This window comes from Miniopterus schreibersii, assembly GCF_964146895.1.
Source record: "Miniopterus schreibersii genome assembly, chromosome: 4".
NCBI classification, from domain to species: Eukaryota; Metazoa; Chordata; class Mammalia; order Chiroptera; family Miniopteridae; genus Miniopterus; species Miniopterus schreibersii.
In genome coordinates this window covers 22,128,066-22,144,819 of record NC_138105.1, presented here as the reverse complement: position 1 = coordinate 22,144,819, position 16,754 = coordinate 22,128,066, and the positions used below count along the sequence as shown (strand labels likewise).

Sequence of the window (16,754 nt, the reverse complement as noted above, 5' to 3'; positions counted from 1 at the left end):
AAGAACTTGTGGTTTAGTTGGACATTTAGTTAGAATTATTTCAATGCTGTTTTAGCTTAAAAGAGGATGCGTCTTCCCGACCTTGGATTAAGCATCCTTTCCCTCCCTCTACTAATGAACTTTGCAAAAATGTCCCTGAAATTATTTCCAGTGTTGGACGCTATGTGAAACAATTACAGCTCCCCGCGGGCACTGTCGCCTAAGGCGCCAAGGTTCTGCCGCTGGCAAGGGAGAGGTGCACGGAGAAGGTCGGATTCGGGACTCTCGGGTGGCACCGGCATCTGGGCGCCTGGGGCTTGCGGTGCCCGCCCGCCTGCTGCGCCTTTAGGGCCCGCTGGGGGCGCGCTGTCCGCGGGGCCCGGACGGACCGGAGGCCGGGCTGGGGGGCCGACCCGCGTGCGCTCCGAGGCTCCCGTCCGTCTCCCGGCGCCCCTCCTGCGGGCCACGCCCCGCACACGCCCCGCACACGGCGCGCACACGCTGAGTGGGTACCGACCCAGTCCCGGGCGGGCGCGGCGCCGCAGCCCCGGCCATGGGCAGCTTCCAGCTGGAAGACTTCGTGGCCGGCTGGATCGGAGGTGAGCCCACCCTGGGTGGGAGGGACCCCGTAGAGGTGGGTGTGCTTTCGGGAGACCCCTCGGGCCGAGAGACAGAAAGAGAGGCGAGCCGGCACCGCGTGGGCCGAGTTTACACCCCGGGCGCGGGCCAGGGTCTCTCGTGCCCGCGCGTCCCGCCCCCGCCGCGCGCGCCACCTGCTGCGGGGGAGCCCGCGCCCCGCGCCCCGCGCCCCGCGCCCCGCGCCCCGCGCCCCGCGCCCCGCGCCCCGCGCCGGGGGCCGTGCCGTTCCCAGCGCGCCGCCCGCCTGAACTCCGCGGACCTCACGGAGGTTCACCTGAGCTTCCAGTTGCCTCCGCGTTAGGATCCGCGGGGCTCGGTCGGGTAATGATTAAGCCGCTGGTTCGAGCCCAGCGCCAATGGAGCGTCCCGGCGCGTGCACACCCTTCGGTGACCGGGTGCGCACCTGCGTTTGGGGACGTGGCTAGCAGGAACTTGCGGGCAGGGTGGCGCTTCGCCGCTGCCCCCGGCGCGGGGCGGGAAGCGCGATTTTGTGCTCAGGCTGGTCCTAGGGGCGCCCGGGCTGCGGGGAGCGGAGAGGAGGAGCCCTTCCCGCCTTCAGCAGCTGCCAACTGTCAGGACCCTCCTGGCACTAGGGTCCCTTCGCGCCGCTCCAGGGGCCACTCTCTGCTGGGCCTGAGATGGGTTCGCTTGCTCCAGAGTTTCACCCATTTCCTCCTTTCTTCTCCTGATAGGTCTGTTCCTCTACTGCTCAGAGGGGAGCGGGAGCATGGGGGGGCTGGAGGGCCTTTACTTATTGTAAAATATTATCTTCCTTTTGGCCCTATGATGACCATCAGCAAAGGGATATTGTCAAATGCAGCCCCTCCCCAAAGACAAAATAAAATACTGAGGTGCTGAGGCAGAGGCTGTGGCAGGTTTGTGCCCCATCAATTGTTGTAGGTATGGAGGAGACCAGGAAATTTGTAGGAAAAGGGAAAAAGAGAGAGAAAGAGAGCAACAGGCCAGATAGCATCCCAGGTCCTTCTGCTTCTGTCCCCCACAGATGGCTGCAGGGCATCTGTTTCTCATGGTCCTGAGCAGAGGTGGCTCTGTCACATGGGCAATTCTGCTGACACAGGCGCTCTCGGGTTGGGCTGAGACCTGCCTCTCCTAATTTTCCCATTCAGGGGCCTCTACCGGGAGGCCCACTGTGCACATCCAGGCCCTCTTTGGACAACCCTTCAGTCATACCAAGGGAAAGCTTTCCCTCCGCTGTTTCCTTAAGTAGCCAGACCAACTTCAGTGGGGCTGCCAGTGTCAGTGTCGTGGTTTAGAAACGCCCTGAAGCTTAAAGCTGTCAGAGGAGCTCAGTGTCTTTGATGACACGGAGGCCCTCCCCAATGCACACAGCAAGTAGTGCATTGCCTTTTATTCTGCAAATGTCTGTTCTTTGTTGATGTTAACTTGTCTTTTTTTTTGCTTTTTTGTTTGCATGCAATGGTGATGAGTGTAGTAAGGTGAATACTTAGTAGGTATCAGGTCCTAAGTGCTCTGTGTATATTTAAAAAACAACTCTATTAAAGTTATTTTACATATCATAAAATTCACCCATTTCAAGTGTACAATTCAGTGATTTTTAGTAACTTTACCAAGTTGTGAAACCATTACCATAAATTAGTTTGGGAACATATTTACCCCCAGTAAGATCCTTATGCCCATTTACAGTTAAACTCAATCCTCTCCTTTACCCTTCGGGCAACCACTAATCTACTTTCTGGCTCTATAAATTGGCCTTTTCTGGACATTTTATATAAATGGAACCGTAAAATATGTGGTCTCTTGTGTCCATTTATGTATATTTTTTTATAATCCCAATGAGGTAGCTACTATTCTTACAGCCCCATTTTACAGATGAGGCAATGGATACACAGAGAAATTCAACAACTTGCCCAAGGCCATGCATATAGTGTGAGCACTGGGATTCCAACCCAGGCAGTCTGGTACCAGGGCCATTTTAACCCGTGTACTTACTATAGTTTTCTTTCTTAATGACCTTGCATGATAAAATGTCACCATTAAATCCTTCATATTTTGTTTGACATTCTACTGGTTTGTGAAGTCCCAAGGTCTGATAGTCTGATTTCTTATATTGCATCCTCTCCTTTCAGATGGGTGGGCTAAATGAGCAGGGAGATGCTGGCCCAAGGCTGGGTCTGGGGCGTGGCCCTGGGCTGAGGGATGCCCATCGTGAAGGATGCACTCACTGGGGGGAAGCCTCCCGAGCCTGAGGACCAGGCTCCCTCATTCCCCTGCTGGGAGGGGTCCATGTGGCGTGAATACTCCAACTCCCCGCTGCCCATCACCTTCTGCTTCTGCCCAGTTCTGTGGGAAGCAAAGGCTGAGAGGGGTCTGGAGGTTCTAGACCAAGAGCTGGTTTCTCTTCCCCTGTAAATACCTCGTATTTCAGCACCCCTTACCTGCCTTACCTGGTGAGCAGAGACACTTTCTTTCTCATCACCAGCTGGAGAATTTGTCTTAGAAAAGGGGCTCCTGTTTCCATCTCACAGTCACTGACTTCTCCAATAAGGGCTTCTTAATCTTTGTGGCCTCAGGGTGGCCTCTTTCCTCCAAAGTGGTTCAGGTCTTGTGAGTGTGTGTAGGTAGGCATTTTTCTGTGAAAAGACCCAGAGTATCCATCACCTTTTAAAAGAGTCTATCTTTAAAAATTAAAAAAAAAAATCAATAGCAATTGCATCTCTTTTTGAATGTCCTATAAGTGCCAGGCTCTCTGCTGGTACTTATATTCATGACCTCATTTTGCTCTTACAATGGAACCGTGAAGTAGGTGCTAATATTATTCACACACACACACACACACACACTACAGTTGGGTAACCTGCAGGTAACTGAGAAGTTTCTGGGTTTTCTCCTCACACTCTTCTCCTTTTTTGGAGATGAAATTTACATAACATAAAATTAACCATTGAGTGACATTTAGTACATTCACAGTGTTCTGTAACCATCACTTCTATCTAGTTCCAGAACATTTTCCTCATGCCCAAAGGAGTCCCTGGGCCCAGGCAGTCACTCCCATTTCCCCTCCCCCAAGCCCCCGGCAATTGCTGATCTGCTTTCTGTCCCTGTGGACTTACCTATTCTGGATAGTTCATATAAATGGAATCATACATGTGACCTTTTTTGTCTGGCCTCTTTCGTTTACATAATGTTCTCAACACTCAACCACGCTGTGACCTGTATGAGCACTTCATTCCTAGTTATGTCTAATAACTTTCCCCTGTATGGACAGATCACATCCTGTCTATCCATTCATCCAGCGGTGGACAGCTGGGGCGTGTCCACCTTCTGGCCCTTGTGGGCAGTGCTGCCTGTGAGCATGTGTGCACATGTACTTGTTTGAGCGCCTGTTTCCATGTCTTTTGGAAATTTACCTGGGAATGGAATTGCTGGGTCATATGGTAATTCAATGCTTAACTTTTTGAGGAGCTGCTGAACTTCTCCACAGTGGCTACACCATTTTATATTTCCACCAGCAATGTATGAGGGCTCTAATTTCTCCACATCCTTGACGACACTTATTTCCTGTTTTTTGGTTTAAATGATAGCTGTCCTCATAGGTGTGAAGGGGACTCTCACTATGGTTTTGATTTGCATTTCCCAAATGACTAATGATGTTGAGCATCTTTGCCTGTGCTTGTTACTCATTTGCATATCAAGTCCTTTGCCTGTTTTTTTTAGGTGTAAGCATTCTTTATATATTCTGGATACCAAATTCTTATCAAATATATGACTTATAAATATTTCCCCCCATTCTGTAGGTTGACTTAACTTCCTTGATAGCATCCTTTGGTGCACAAAAGTTTTAACTCTTTATGATGCTCAGTTTATCTATTTTTTCATTTGTTACTTGTGCTTTTGGTGTCATATCTAAGAATCTATTGCAAATCTAAGGTCATGAAGATTTTCCCCTGTGTTTTAGTATATAGTTTTTATAGTTTTAGGGTTTCCATTTAGGTCTTTGTTCTCTTTTGAGTTAATTTTTATATGGTATGAGGTAGGGGGTCTAACTTCATTCCTTTGCATGTAAATACCCAGTTGTCCCTGCACCTTCACCGCCCTTTGGGGTGGGAGTGGGGTGCTTGTTTCTTAAGGCAGAACTGGGTTTTACTTCATTTTCTCTGCCTTCCTGTATACCTCAGCCGGTGTCTAACACATTGCAGGGTCTCTCTGGTGACAGGGCATTGACTGAATAAGTGACTGTAAGTTCTTGAGCCCTCTGTCCTGTCCCAAGAGCCAGCAAGTGCAAGCCAGGAGTCCAGGGCTGAGTGACCAGGTGTTCTCTTCCAATCCACAGGTGCAGCCAGTGTCATTGTCGGCTACCCCCTGGACACGGTCAAGGTACGGCCTTGTTCGTCATTACCTCTTGGGAAGGGGCCTGGAGTGCATCTGCCCGCAGCACAGTGCCTGCCGTGTCTGATCCTCAGAGCCTCCAGCCCATGGGGGTGTGGCCCCAGGAGGCTCTGCTTTGGAATGGCTCTACCCTCATTACTTGGCAGTGATTTTGTTTTTGTGAATGTCTCATTTCTGCTTCCAGTCCTCCTGAACTGCGGGGGATGGGAAGGCACTGGTGAGTGTCTCCCTGTGAACTAAGGAACTAGGAAAAGCTTTAAGTGTGATTTAGCACCTGAGCCCAAAATCTAGGACTGGGTTTGAGGTGATTATAAAATGGAGCTGAGATGGTTACACCTCGTGGGCTCTACTTGGGAAAGACCGGCATGGCCAGTTTGCTGATGCACCAGGTTTCTGACCGCAGCTGACAGATCTAAATCCAGGAAAGGGGGGTCAGCACTCAATCCTTGGTGGTCATGGGTGTCAGGGTAGGACTCTGGACCTGGGTCGGGAAGGGGAAGCCAGTATAAGCTGAGGAAGCTCATGTGATGTGAGGACTCTGGAGCCAGCAGGGCCATCTGGCACGGGGTCACTCAAGCCCCTACAGATATAGAAGCTGGCTCAGAAAGGGGAGGTGCTGGCCGCAGGTCACATAGCAAGTTAAAGCACCAGGGAGTAAGATACTACAAGGGAGCATTCTTTGACTCCACTCCCACCCCTGCCACCTCTCCCCAGTGGTGAGCAGGACTCAGAGCCATATCCTGAGAGCATGGCCACAAATAGTGACATTCAGATCCAAATATAAAGCTCTGCTCAGATCACACACAAGGAGGAGCCTCACAGGCCCCTCTCGCAGGGCTGCTGCTGTCTCCTTTCTCCCCACCCTCCCTGCGCGACACCGGGCCCGTCCTAGGTCAGCCCAGGCCTGCTCCCTCAGATGGGAAGGTCAGCCTACTTGTCTTAAATAGTTGAAGATATTTCCTGGCTCCTTATGTCCCTCATATGGCCCCTGCCTTTTGCTCGGACATCAACCGCATATTGGACACTTTGTGTAGGCACCGTGGGGATGACAAGGCATCGGTGGTGGGCCGAGCCAGTGCAGTCCCTGTCCTGTGGGTTGTACAGCCATATTCTGAAGACAGCTGAGCTATGTCTCCCTGGGGGAATGTCCTTCCCTCACCCCAGCTTGGCCAGGGGCAGGTAGACCTGTTAGAGCCACCACCACCCCCTTGCACAGGCAAGTCTGGCCATCCTGGGCCTGGCCACATGTCACCTGAAAAGGCTGGAGCTCTCCTTCTCCACTCTGTCCCCTGAGCCTCTGGAGGGAACCCTTTCTGATACATAAAATCCAGTCTCTGCTCAGACTAAGAACTTCCCCGCTGAGGGTACAGCCTGGTGAGGCCAGCTTACACTGCCAGCCTCTGGGTCCAGCCCAGGGGTATGGCCCAGGGCCCTTGTGTCTCCCTAGGACATCCTCCTTCCTTCCTTCTGGCTCACATTTTCTCTAGAGTCCCTGTCCAATGAGAAAGGTCCAGGCAAGCACTTAAGAGTCAGAATAACGCCTGGGACCAGGGCACAGCACTTAACCTCCCTGAGCCTTGATGTCCTCCTCTGTAAAATGGGCAAAGAGCACCTCCCCGGCGGGGCTGTCATGAAGATCACTGTGACACTGAGGATAGAGCAATGAGGCGGCCACCCTTGTCCTGATGAACACAGATGCGGGGATGTGTCTGGGGCCCCAGGGCTGGCCCATGGGAGAGCTGAGCTAGAAGAGCTGCCCAGGTTGCTGAGTTAGGTCAAAGTTTCCTTCCCTGCCTGTGGCTGCCTTGTCACAGGTGGGAGAGCCAGCCACGACTGGGACTGGGGTCAGGATTCTTACCTGGCTCCTGGCAATGAAGGTGCATTGAGGGTTTATGCTGATGAAGTGTGACCAGGGTTTCTAATCAGGGCTTGGCTACCTTTAGTCCAGCTATGGAAGTATAAGAGAATAAATTTGTATTGTTTTAAGACACTAAGTCATTTGTTACAGCAGCAACAGGTAACTAATACAGGGAGTCAGCTTTCTTCATTTGTAAAATGGGGATAGTATCCATGCTGCATAGCATTTGTGTGATTCAGTGTGATAAGTTCTACAAGATACCCAGTGTGTCCCCAAGTATGCAGTTGATGTACATTAAATGCCAGCCCCTGTTGTAACTGGAGACCCTGGAGGTTTGAGCTGTGCTGCTGGCCTCGGTGGCAGCCTCCCAAGAGCTGGTCGCACGGCCGGCAGACTTTGCTCTATGGCTGTGATCCGGGTTTAGCTCTTGGGCTACGTGCCCTCAAGTGCCATTTGCTGTGTGACTTGAGCATTCAACCTCCTTAGTGGGAAGCTGATCCCTCCTGGTGCTCAGCCATTTTGTGGATTCACTACCCAGGGCCAGCAAGAAGCACGGTCAGCCTCAGGCCAGCCTTAAATGGGGCAGAGGGGCCTGCTCCCTTGCCCCCTATCCTGGCCCACACCTATGTCTTGGTTGGGGATACCCCAGCCCAAGGTGGACCTCTGTGGTTCTGCTTAACCGGAAGACGTGAAGCCCAGTTCTCACCTTGCTGAATCTTCCAGAGCCTCTTCCCCACCACCCAGCCCTTCTGACCCTTGGTTTATTTTCCCCCATGGCACTTGTTATCTGACATATATATTTACTTGGGATTTACTTTTTATTGACTATCTTTTCCAACCCCACTCGGTTTAAGTTCCATGAGGGCAGGGACTTTGTTTTCTCCACTGCTAAACTCCCTGAGATTGGAACAGTGACGGCTATAAAATAGGCACTCAATAAATATGGGCTGAGTGAGTCAATAAATACATTTGTCTGATTGTGAAAGTAATATTTATGACCAGTGTGATAGCATTCAGGTATCATACCTATAGGAGCACTACATGTTTCCTCTGGCTATCTTATCTGGATAAAACTATTTAGATGACTGCCTCTCAGACTCTTAGCCATACTATTAGCCATGGTTATCCACACAGGGGAGGGGTGGGAGTGGAGAGAGGATGGGCCAAAAGAGACGTTAGCTTTATATGTAATGCTGAAAATTTTTTTATTAAGAGAATGTATTCCTATATTTTGTAAGTAAAATTATTTTTTAATTATATAAGCTAAAAACAATCAAAGTAGCCCTGCTTATTATAGGAAAGTTGGAAAATGAAGAAAAGTTTAATGCAGCAAAACATGAACCATGATTTTCATCTCAGAGACCCTCACTTTTCTGACTTACGTTCTTCCAGGGTCTCCTTCGCTTGTCTACAGATTGAGCTCAGGCTGTTAGTGTGAAGTGTTATTCTGCACCCTGGGCCGTGGCGCCTCATGGACCCTGGGTTCGGGTGGGGTGGGGATGGGTAAAGAGATTATAATTTATTTGAAGTTGATAGGAGGCCACTGGACAGCCTTAAAGGGCAGTGACACAATTCATCAGACTGTCAGAGAGCAGTCTGAGTGTGTCAAGGAGTGAGGGGGGAGCAGGAGGCCATCACTCAGGTGAGAGATGAAGGGGTTGTGGAGGCGAGATGAGCAGGTCTCTCCCGGGAATATTTGGGAGGGCAGAGTGACAGAAGATGAGACAGAACCACGCAGCTGGTTAGCTTTTTGTACTCAAGAGGTAGGGATCAGATGTCCCCAAACAAGTGTCATTTTTGCTCAACAAGCCGACCTTTGTTCTTTTCTTGGACCAGGAGGGCTCCTGCTGCATTTGCTAAGGTCTGAATGGGACGCTGAGGGAGGCAGTGCGGGCGGACAGAGGGCCATTCTGCCCAGGTCTGAAACCCAGACCTCCCTCCTGCCCGGGTCACTTTGGGCAGGACCTTCCTTCCCTCCTCTGGGCGTGCCGGGGGCAGTGGGTGTGAGTCATCTCTCCCTGGGCCTCATGCCCTTCCTCTCTCCACAGACGCGCCTGCAGGCCGGCGTGGGCTACGGGAACACCCTCAGCTGCATCCGCACCGTGTACAGAAAGGAGAGTGTAAGTGCCCCTCGGGGGCTCTGCAGCCACGCCCACCAGGGCCTACCCCGAAATGGGCAAAGCCCCCCCCGGGCCTGGGCACTGCGGCCGCAGCCCCCCACCAGCATGTCGGGTGGACGGCTCGTTTGTTCCCACTCGTCACATTTGGCTCAGTTGTCCCTGATCATCTCACACCACACCTCAAATATTCTGTGTTACCTAAACCTAACCCTGCCACCTAGTGTGATGTTATTGGAGAAAAACACTGGTTTTGTGTAACCTCTCTGGAGAAATTCGGAGGAATTTAGGACCACAGTGTGGAAAATTCCTGCAAAAAACAGAGTGACCTGTCAGGTTTGCAAAACTGAGCGAGTGGTCAGTACCATGTGCCCACAGGCTCCCCTTTATCCAGGCGCAGTCGCCGGCGCCAGGCGCTCAGACATCACACGCCCACAGCTGGCTTGAACCACAGGGCGCCCGAGACCCTGGGACCCAAGGTTTTTCTTTGCAAAGGGGGAATCCTGAGTAATGTTTTATAGAAGATTCATCAGGTGCCCTCCCGGAGAATTACCGTGTGCTTTAGGGGGACTGTCTAAGGCCCCTTTTGGGAGAATTTAAAGTAAACTTTAAAATTTAGGATGACATGACCTGTTGAGTTAAAGCAACGGGCAGGTGTTAGCCCCATGGCAGTCCAACACTTGTCCTTCAGTCACCAGAAACGTGGCCCCATTGCTGACCGTGGCCCATGTGGGATGTGCCCTGGGGCCCGGAGCCTCCCGCCTGCACCTGGAGTTGTTTCTCAGACCAAGTGTGTCCTGTGTCAGGGCATTGTTCTATCTCTCTGATCAGCTGCTTTAAAACCGGGGCGAGTTCTGCAGACCTGGGACTAGCTGTTCCAGGGTAATGAGTGACTCCTCAGTACCCGGAAAGGCGACTGTTGATTCTCCCCTGTTGGCACATGTTCTCCACAGTGTCTGCCAGCCAATGTCCCAGCTCCAGAGTTTCTGTGGACACCGTGGATGTTCCTCTGAGACACAGCAGCTCGGGGCTCAGTGATGTGCCAGGTTACCTGAGGAAGAGGCTGGAGCAGAGTGTGTGTGTGTGTGTGTGTACCTGCTGCCCATGTGAGTGAGCATGCACATTTGAGGTGTCCTATCTCTGGCACATGAGATGCATGCACACAATTCAGGATTGGCCTGGGCTTGCACAACAGCTTCCGGTGCTTTCCGCCGTGGACGCAGGGCTCGCGTGTGCTGCCCAGACTCCTCCCAGGGCCCGGGGAATCTCGGCTTTCGGCGGTCACTGAGCATGCAGTTGGGAAGGGCCCCCTCCTCAGCCACCTATGTCCTGTGCATGTGCAGAAGCCGCTCCCCGCTGTTTTTCCTGGGGCTCCTCCCTTGAGCTGTTCCTCCAAGAGACACCCATGCTCAGGGGCACCCATCTGCAGATGGGCCCAAGTGCCCCTGGGGGGCTGGGCTGTAGGACCCTCTTCTCAGGACCTCACCACAAGCTTAGCACATTATTGTTTAATTTGTCCACCCACGTTCACCCCTTCCCCCCCCCCCCCCCCGAGGCCATGAACTCAGGGAAGACTTTCTTCTGTATTGCTGTCCCCAGGGCCTGGCACGTGGCAAGTGCCCAGAGAAAGCTTTTGTTGGCGAGGCAAATGAGGAGGGTGTGTGTGATGCTTGGCAAGCCCATTACCCACTAGTGCTCCACAGGCTCCCCCTGGGCCACCCCAAGAGCACTGCCTCTCGGGGCAAATACAGGTTCCAGGCCCAGGACACCACCCTCACACAGAAGCCGGTTCCTCAGGGCAGGAATGCCCTCCCCGCCCGTCTCCTTTCACATCAGCATCCTTCGTCCTGCTCACTGGCACACCAGCCTGCAGGGTCTGTGCCCAGGACAGTGTGGGGAGCCTGGCACCGGCCTGCAGTGCTCACGCTCCCCCCCCCCCGGGTTTCCCCACAGGTGTTCGGCTTCTTCAAGGGCATGTCCTTCCCCCTGGCCAGCGTCGCCGTCTACAACTCTGTGGTGTTTGGGGTCTTCAGTAACACGCAGAGGTTCCTCAGCCAGTACCACAGCAGGGAGCCCGAGGCCGGCCGGCCCCACACCCTGTCGGACCTGCTCCTGGCCAGCATGGTGGCCGGCGTGGTGTCCGTCGGCCTGGGCACACCCGTGGACCTCATCAAGATCCGCCTGCAGATGCAAACACAGCCGTTTCGGGAAAGTAAGAGGCCTGGTGACTGGGCACCTGGGACCCCCCTCCTGATTCGCAGATCCGGGGTGCCGTTGTTAGCATCCATTTTATTGAGCAGGGATCTGCAGGGTTGTGTAATAGTTTGTCATTGTTACTTTATCTGGAGTAGTAACTCTCATTGGCTAAGTATTTACCAGATGCCAGGCACCTGCTGAGAGCTCTGCTTGTCTTCTCTTAATTCGTCTTTATAACCATTTTGTGAGGCAGGTGCTGTTACTCTTTCTATCTATAGAGGAGAAAACAGGTTCCCAGAGGTTAAGACACTAATTCAGGGACACACGATTAATTGCTGGTGAGTGAGGACCAGCTCCGTAATTTGCAACGCCCAGTGAAAAATAAAATGTGGGATCCTTGTTTAAAATTATTAAGACTTTTAAAAGGTCAACATCAGTGCATTAAGCCAGGCATCGGGGTGCAGGTCTCCAAGCCATACCTGCCCATGTACCTGGGAGTGCAGCTGGGGAGGCCTCGCACCTGGATGGGCCACAGGGGCCAGGGGGCCGCTCCTCTCTCCACCCTTGACCCTCCAGTTAAAGCTTTGCTTCTTGGTGTGCCCTGCGCCATTCCTGCACCTGTCACTTCCTCCTCACTGGGAGCAGGCTTCTGTGTCTTCTCCTGGGAGTGGTTCTGATAAAGGAGGAGGGAAGGTACCTGAAGGCACTTTCTGTGCAGGGTAGAAGGTGCCGCCTCCAGAAGGGTGAGCTGGGGATCTTAGAAGACAAATTTCAATACCTTGGAGTTTGGCTTCTGGCTTTAATTTTACTGTGCCTCCTCGGGGAAGATGCTGCTCCTTCCTAGGCCTCAGTCTCCTTTTCTGTATAATGGAAGGGCTGGACTCGTGATCCTTCCTGTTACCTAAGGTATCAGATCAGGGCTAACTGCTCGCGTGGAAAATACCCTTCTCCCTGGCAGCCTTCTGTGTGTGATCCCCTGTGGGCTCAGCTGTTCCCACAGACAGAGCTCAGAGAGCTTGCTCAGGAGGATCCCAGCCCAGCGTGTCTCCTTCTGTGGCCCAGGTGTCTGATTCAGGCCTGTGCATTCTCTGAGCATGAGGCTGATGCTACCCACGGGGCCACATGGAGCTACCCACGTGATGCTACCCACGGGGCCTGGGACCTACCTGGCTTCCCCAGGAGGTGGGTCACACCTGCTGGAAGCTCAGTACCCTAGGAACCATGGTCACTGTCAGCATTAGGGGAGATGCAGGGTAACAAGAACACCTGCTCATCCAGAGGGTCACAGAGCACAGTCCCATGGGGGCCACCCAAGGAGATATAGAGCAGGGGGACCCCCACCTCCAGCCACTTAACACACTGAGTTGTGTCTTGGCATAGTTTTGTTGTTGTGGCTTGCTGACCCATCCCAGGGTAAGATGTAAAGGAATGAAGAGCATCGTGAGCAGGCTTAGAACCCAGGAGTCCAGACCCCAGGCTGGCCTTCTGCTCTGTCTTGTCTACTTCAGAAAAGCTGGTGTTAGTCTTGGTGCAGAGCAGATCTCTCCATATGTCTTAAAACTCTCTGGAGACCAGATGTTGGAAGAGTCTCAGTGATGAGGCTCCTCAGCTCCTGGGGCAGCCCTGCTTCCTTCGCAGCCTGGATGCCTTGTTCTGGAAGGGGAGGAGGTAGGGGTAGGCATGCGTGTGTGTGTGCGGGGGGGGGGGGGCTCGGTCAGCCTGGACACCAGGGGAGATGTTTCTCAAGTACTGCCTTCCTTCAGAAAGCCTGGGGCATTTGGAGGCAAATTAATTGGTGAGCTTTCTTCTTTGTTTTGTTTTTCAGCAAGAGAAAATAACCAGATTTAATACACTCATGTGTGTGGGACCCCTGTATATATGAGAGGGTCAGAGAACCCACATGCAGGGGAGGTTCAGCGATAGGAAGGAAACATGGGTGTATAAGACACCCTGAGCTAGGGATGAGATAAAAGTGCTTTGGGGGCTTCAAAAGGCCAGTGAGGAAAAGTAAGAGCAGACCTCTAGTAAACAGAAGTTCACTCTGCCCTGCTGGTAGGTCAAAAGAAGTTATCTCTGATAATCTCTTATGGGCAAGGCCTCTAATAATTGGTGAGTTTTCTTGACAGTATTTGGCTCCACCCTCTGTCCTGCCTCACCCCCTGCCCTTCCCTGAAGAGGGTACTAGGATGGTGGCTGACTTTGCAAGCCAAGCCCTGAGCTACAGGGGTCTTGAGGCCAAGCTAGAGGCCTCTGGAGACTGGAGGAAGGATGGGAGGCAGTCAGCAAATAGCCAAACCCAAGAGAGGCCCCAAAGCTGGTTGTGTAGGAGTTTTAGGCAGCTGAGTGTCCGTTGTGTGCCTGGCACTGTGTTGACTGCGATACCTGCATTGTCTCAGTTTCCACCATGACAGTGTGAGGTCAGCCTGACTGTTAGCCCTGCTCACTTACCCAGCACACCATGGTTATGCACCTGCTGCATGCCAGGCACAGGCCAGGTGATGGGGACCCATGCTGTCCCTCTCACAGTGCTCTGTCCAGCAGACAGGCAGACAAGCATTGGGCCACTTCAAACATGGTGTCTAGGAGGGAGTGGGACAGGCTCTCAGCCAGGCTGGGGGTCAGGAAGGGCTTTGGAGCAGATGGTAGGAGGGGTGAGGGGAGAGCCTGGAGGTCAGGACCGTGCACCTGGTCAGGGCAGCACTGAAGGTCACCCATGCCTGCTTGCCCAGGGCATGGCCCAGCTGGGCTAAGACTCTGCAGAACTATCCATCCAGAAGTCCAGGCTCTTCTGGAGCCTCGCTTCCTGGATAAGCCTTTGGAACAGAGAGAACAAAGGGACCTGTGTGCCTGCCTGTGTCTCTCCACCGTCAGAGGCACTGACAGCATCTCAGAAGGGATGAGGTTTCCTGACGCTACTCCTGCCTGGATGGGATCCTGCCCTTGACCTCAGATTATCACTTCATCTGTGGTGCCAGAGGAACCCGGTTCTCTCAAGTAAATACCTTGAGGCAGCAGCAGAAAATGCATGTGTTTGTTCTGTCCTTCCCAGTGTACTAGAAACAGCCAGGGAGGTTCCTGTAGGCAAACGTTTCTGAGCCCTGCAAAGCTCCGAGTCATTAGCACCTGGTCCCGGGGGCTGAGCTGCCAGTGCAAAGACAAAGACGGTTTGCCTTAGTGGGTGGAGGGAAAGTAGAAACCAAAACTGGAGGGTCCACCTCACCTGTGCCCCTCAACCTTCTGATCTGGGCTAAGCCAGACTGATCACACACAGCAGAGGGGGCTGAGGAGCCAGTCTGTACTGTGCTAAGAGCTTTGGTGTGTTTAATCTTCACAATAACCCAGTTCCTAGACAATTATGGAGGGGAGACTGAGGCACAGAGAGGTTCCATACCAGCCTGAAGTCACTCCCCAGTGGATGGGACCCAGGCAGTCTGACTCAGAGCCTCTGCTGCTGTTTCCACTTCTGCCCCAGGATTTGGAAGAAGTTGAGGCTGCAGCCATGATGGTGACACCAGGGCCTTTGCACAAAATCGTCATGTACCAAACCAGCTTCAAACTTTAGGGAGGGATGTGGGCTGGGAGCAGGTCTCCAAATGACATTGTTCAAGTAATGTGCACAGCTCATGGTTTCTGAGGGATGGGTCTGATTCTGTGGCTTTGGGCAGCTCCTCTGCAAGGTCCACTCTCCCTTACCTCCCACCCCAGTTGCTTGGGAGAAGGGCTTGGTGACGACAGGTGCTGAGCATAGTCAACTACTGGGGATGGAACGGGGGGGCAGGCAAAGTGTCACCAGGAAGTCTGTGCTTTCTGCCAGGAATCTCTCCAGAATGTGAGGAAAGATGTGATTTCCTTGTACTTGTTCCTCAGGAGTCCTCAAGGCCAGAAGTAGAAAACTCAAAGGCTCATTAGGACCAGGGAGGTGACTGGAGTGAGCAGAGGTGACAAGAACGAACCCTGTTCCCCTTTTTGATACCCACAGCCCTCCTCGCCTATGTTTCACTATTCCTCTTTCCATTGAAACATGGACACAGGGCACGTTTCACTTTCCTCATCACTCTGCTTTGACAAAGGTCGCAGTTCCAGTTCGTGTGTCAGCTCTGGTGTCCGGGAGGCCGCAGGGAGTTGTGTGCCCACATCCTGACTGGCTGTGCTTTCGCTCCTGCTGATTGTTGCCACGTGGCCTGGATCTTCTGATATTTGAGAGAAGGCGGAAAGCTAGATTTCTCTGTGAGGTCTTTCAATTGGGAATTATTAGATGATTCAGTTAAAAACAAAGCCAAACACAACCAAACCAACGTAACACCGCATGGCCCAGGGCACTGTGTGGACTGTGCAGTGTGGGCCCGGCTGGCTGCAGGCTTGTGGTTTCTGCTCTGGGTCAGGCCCGCTCTGCGTGGCGACTGGGCTGCATGGGCGTTTCCAGCAGCTTGAGCAGGGCTTGTGGGATTGCTCATGGCTTGTGGCATTACCCCAGGATTGCCCGTGCACTTCCTGGGTGGTGACGATGAGCCATGGGACTACACCCACGTACCAAAGCCAAGTGCCAGAAGCCTCTGGCTTCTCTGGAGCTCAGTTCAGCTGACTGGTGGATTTGCAGATATAAAGCCAGTGAGTTCTACTAAAGCCTGGCTGCCCATTAGTGGTGACCCACGGCTGAAAATGTACAGGTCCAGAACACTGACTATAGAGGGAGAAAATGCCCATCCACCCAGATACAGTCACTGTTAACACGTTTCCCTTTCCTTTTCTATACACATAGATTAAATATTTTAAGAGGCTGTACTCATATAGACAGTTTCATATACCACTTTTGGCTCAACATTATAACAAATATGTTATTAAAATAGCATATAAAATTATTTTAAATAGATGGATAATATTTTTTAAAGATGTGCAATATTCCATCAAATACACATGTGTGCAGACAAAGGTGTGCTCACACACACACACACTGAGAGAGACGATGTTGGGTGGTCAGAATTCAGTTTCTAGAGTTAGATTACCCGCTTCTAATCCTCTACCAGTGTCCAGAAACTTTGGATGCCTCACCTAAGATGGCCAAGCCTCAGTTTACTCATCTGCAAAGCAGGCATAATAGCAGCTATTTTACACCTGGGAGGGAATGGGAAAATGTATGACTCATGAATATACTAGCACAATGCCTGACACACTGAAAACTCGAAATCAGTGCTACCTATAATTTAGTAAAACTACTTAACAATCATCCTAATGATGAACGTTTAGGTTGTTTACAGTTTTTCCTCTTTTAAAAATAGAGATGTGATCAGCAAATTTGTCCATAAAGAATTGCCTTCATTTGTTTTTTTTTTCCCCTAAATGTGTGGGCTCTTCGATTCCTGAGTGGGTCAAAGGCTATGATCATTTTTAAGATTCTTGGTACACATGAAATTGTTATACAGAAGGGTTTTACCAGCTTACAGTGAGAGTTGCTGGAGTTTAGAAGGAGTTTCCATTGGCACTGACTACTCTTGCGTCCAGAACGGCAGTTGTCCCTCATAAAACTCTTCCTCCTGGGGCCTCTGCCACTTGGCAAATGAGGATGAGCTGGCCTGAGTTCATCTGATGTGGCCTTGGCA

The 16,754-nt window shown here is 52.1% G+C and overlaps 1 protein-coding gene across 6 annotated transcripts in view; it reads left to right on the top strand.

Annotated features, from left to right (window-relative positions):
• Positions 1-361: 361 nt before the first annotated feature.
• The window catches only part of SLC25A48 (solute carrier family 25 member 48), a 45,729-nt gene continuing 29,336 nt past the window's right edge, over positions 362-16,754 (top strand). For 3 of the 6 annotated variants that reach the window (XR_013998690.1, XM_081135376.1, XM_081135377.1), the window contains exons 1-4: positions 362-578; positions 4,931-4,974; positions 8,893-8,964; positions 10,915-11,173. Coding sequence is in view for 5 of the 6 variants with exons in the window: in XM_081135376.1 (XP_080991502.1) it covers positions 533-578; positions 4,931-4,974; positions 8,893-8,964; positions 10,915-11,173 (421 nt within the window). In the remaining variant the exon portion in view is untranslated. Of the gene's footprint in view, positions 579-4,930; positions 5,204-8,892; positions 8,965-10,914; positions 11,174-16,754 lie in introns of those variants that run through there. The other 3 variants (XM_081135379.1, XM_081135378.1, XM_081135380.1) reach the window with 3 other exon arrangements.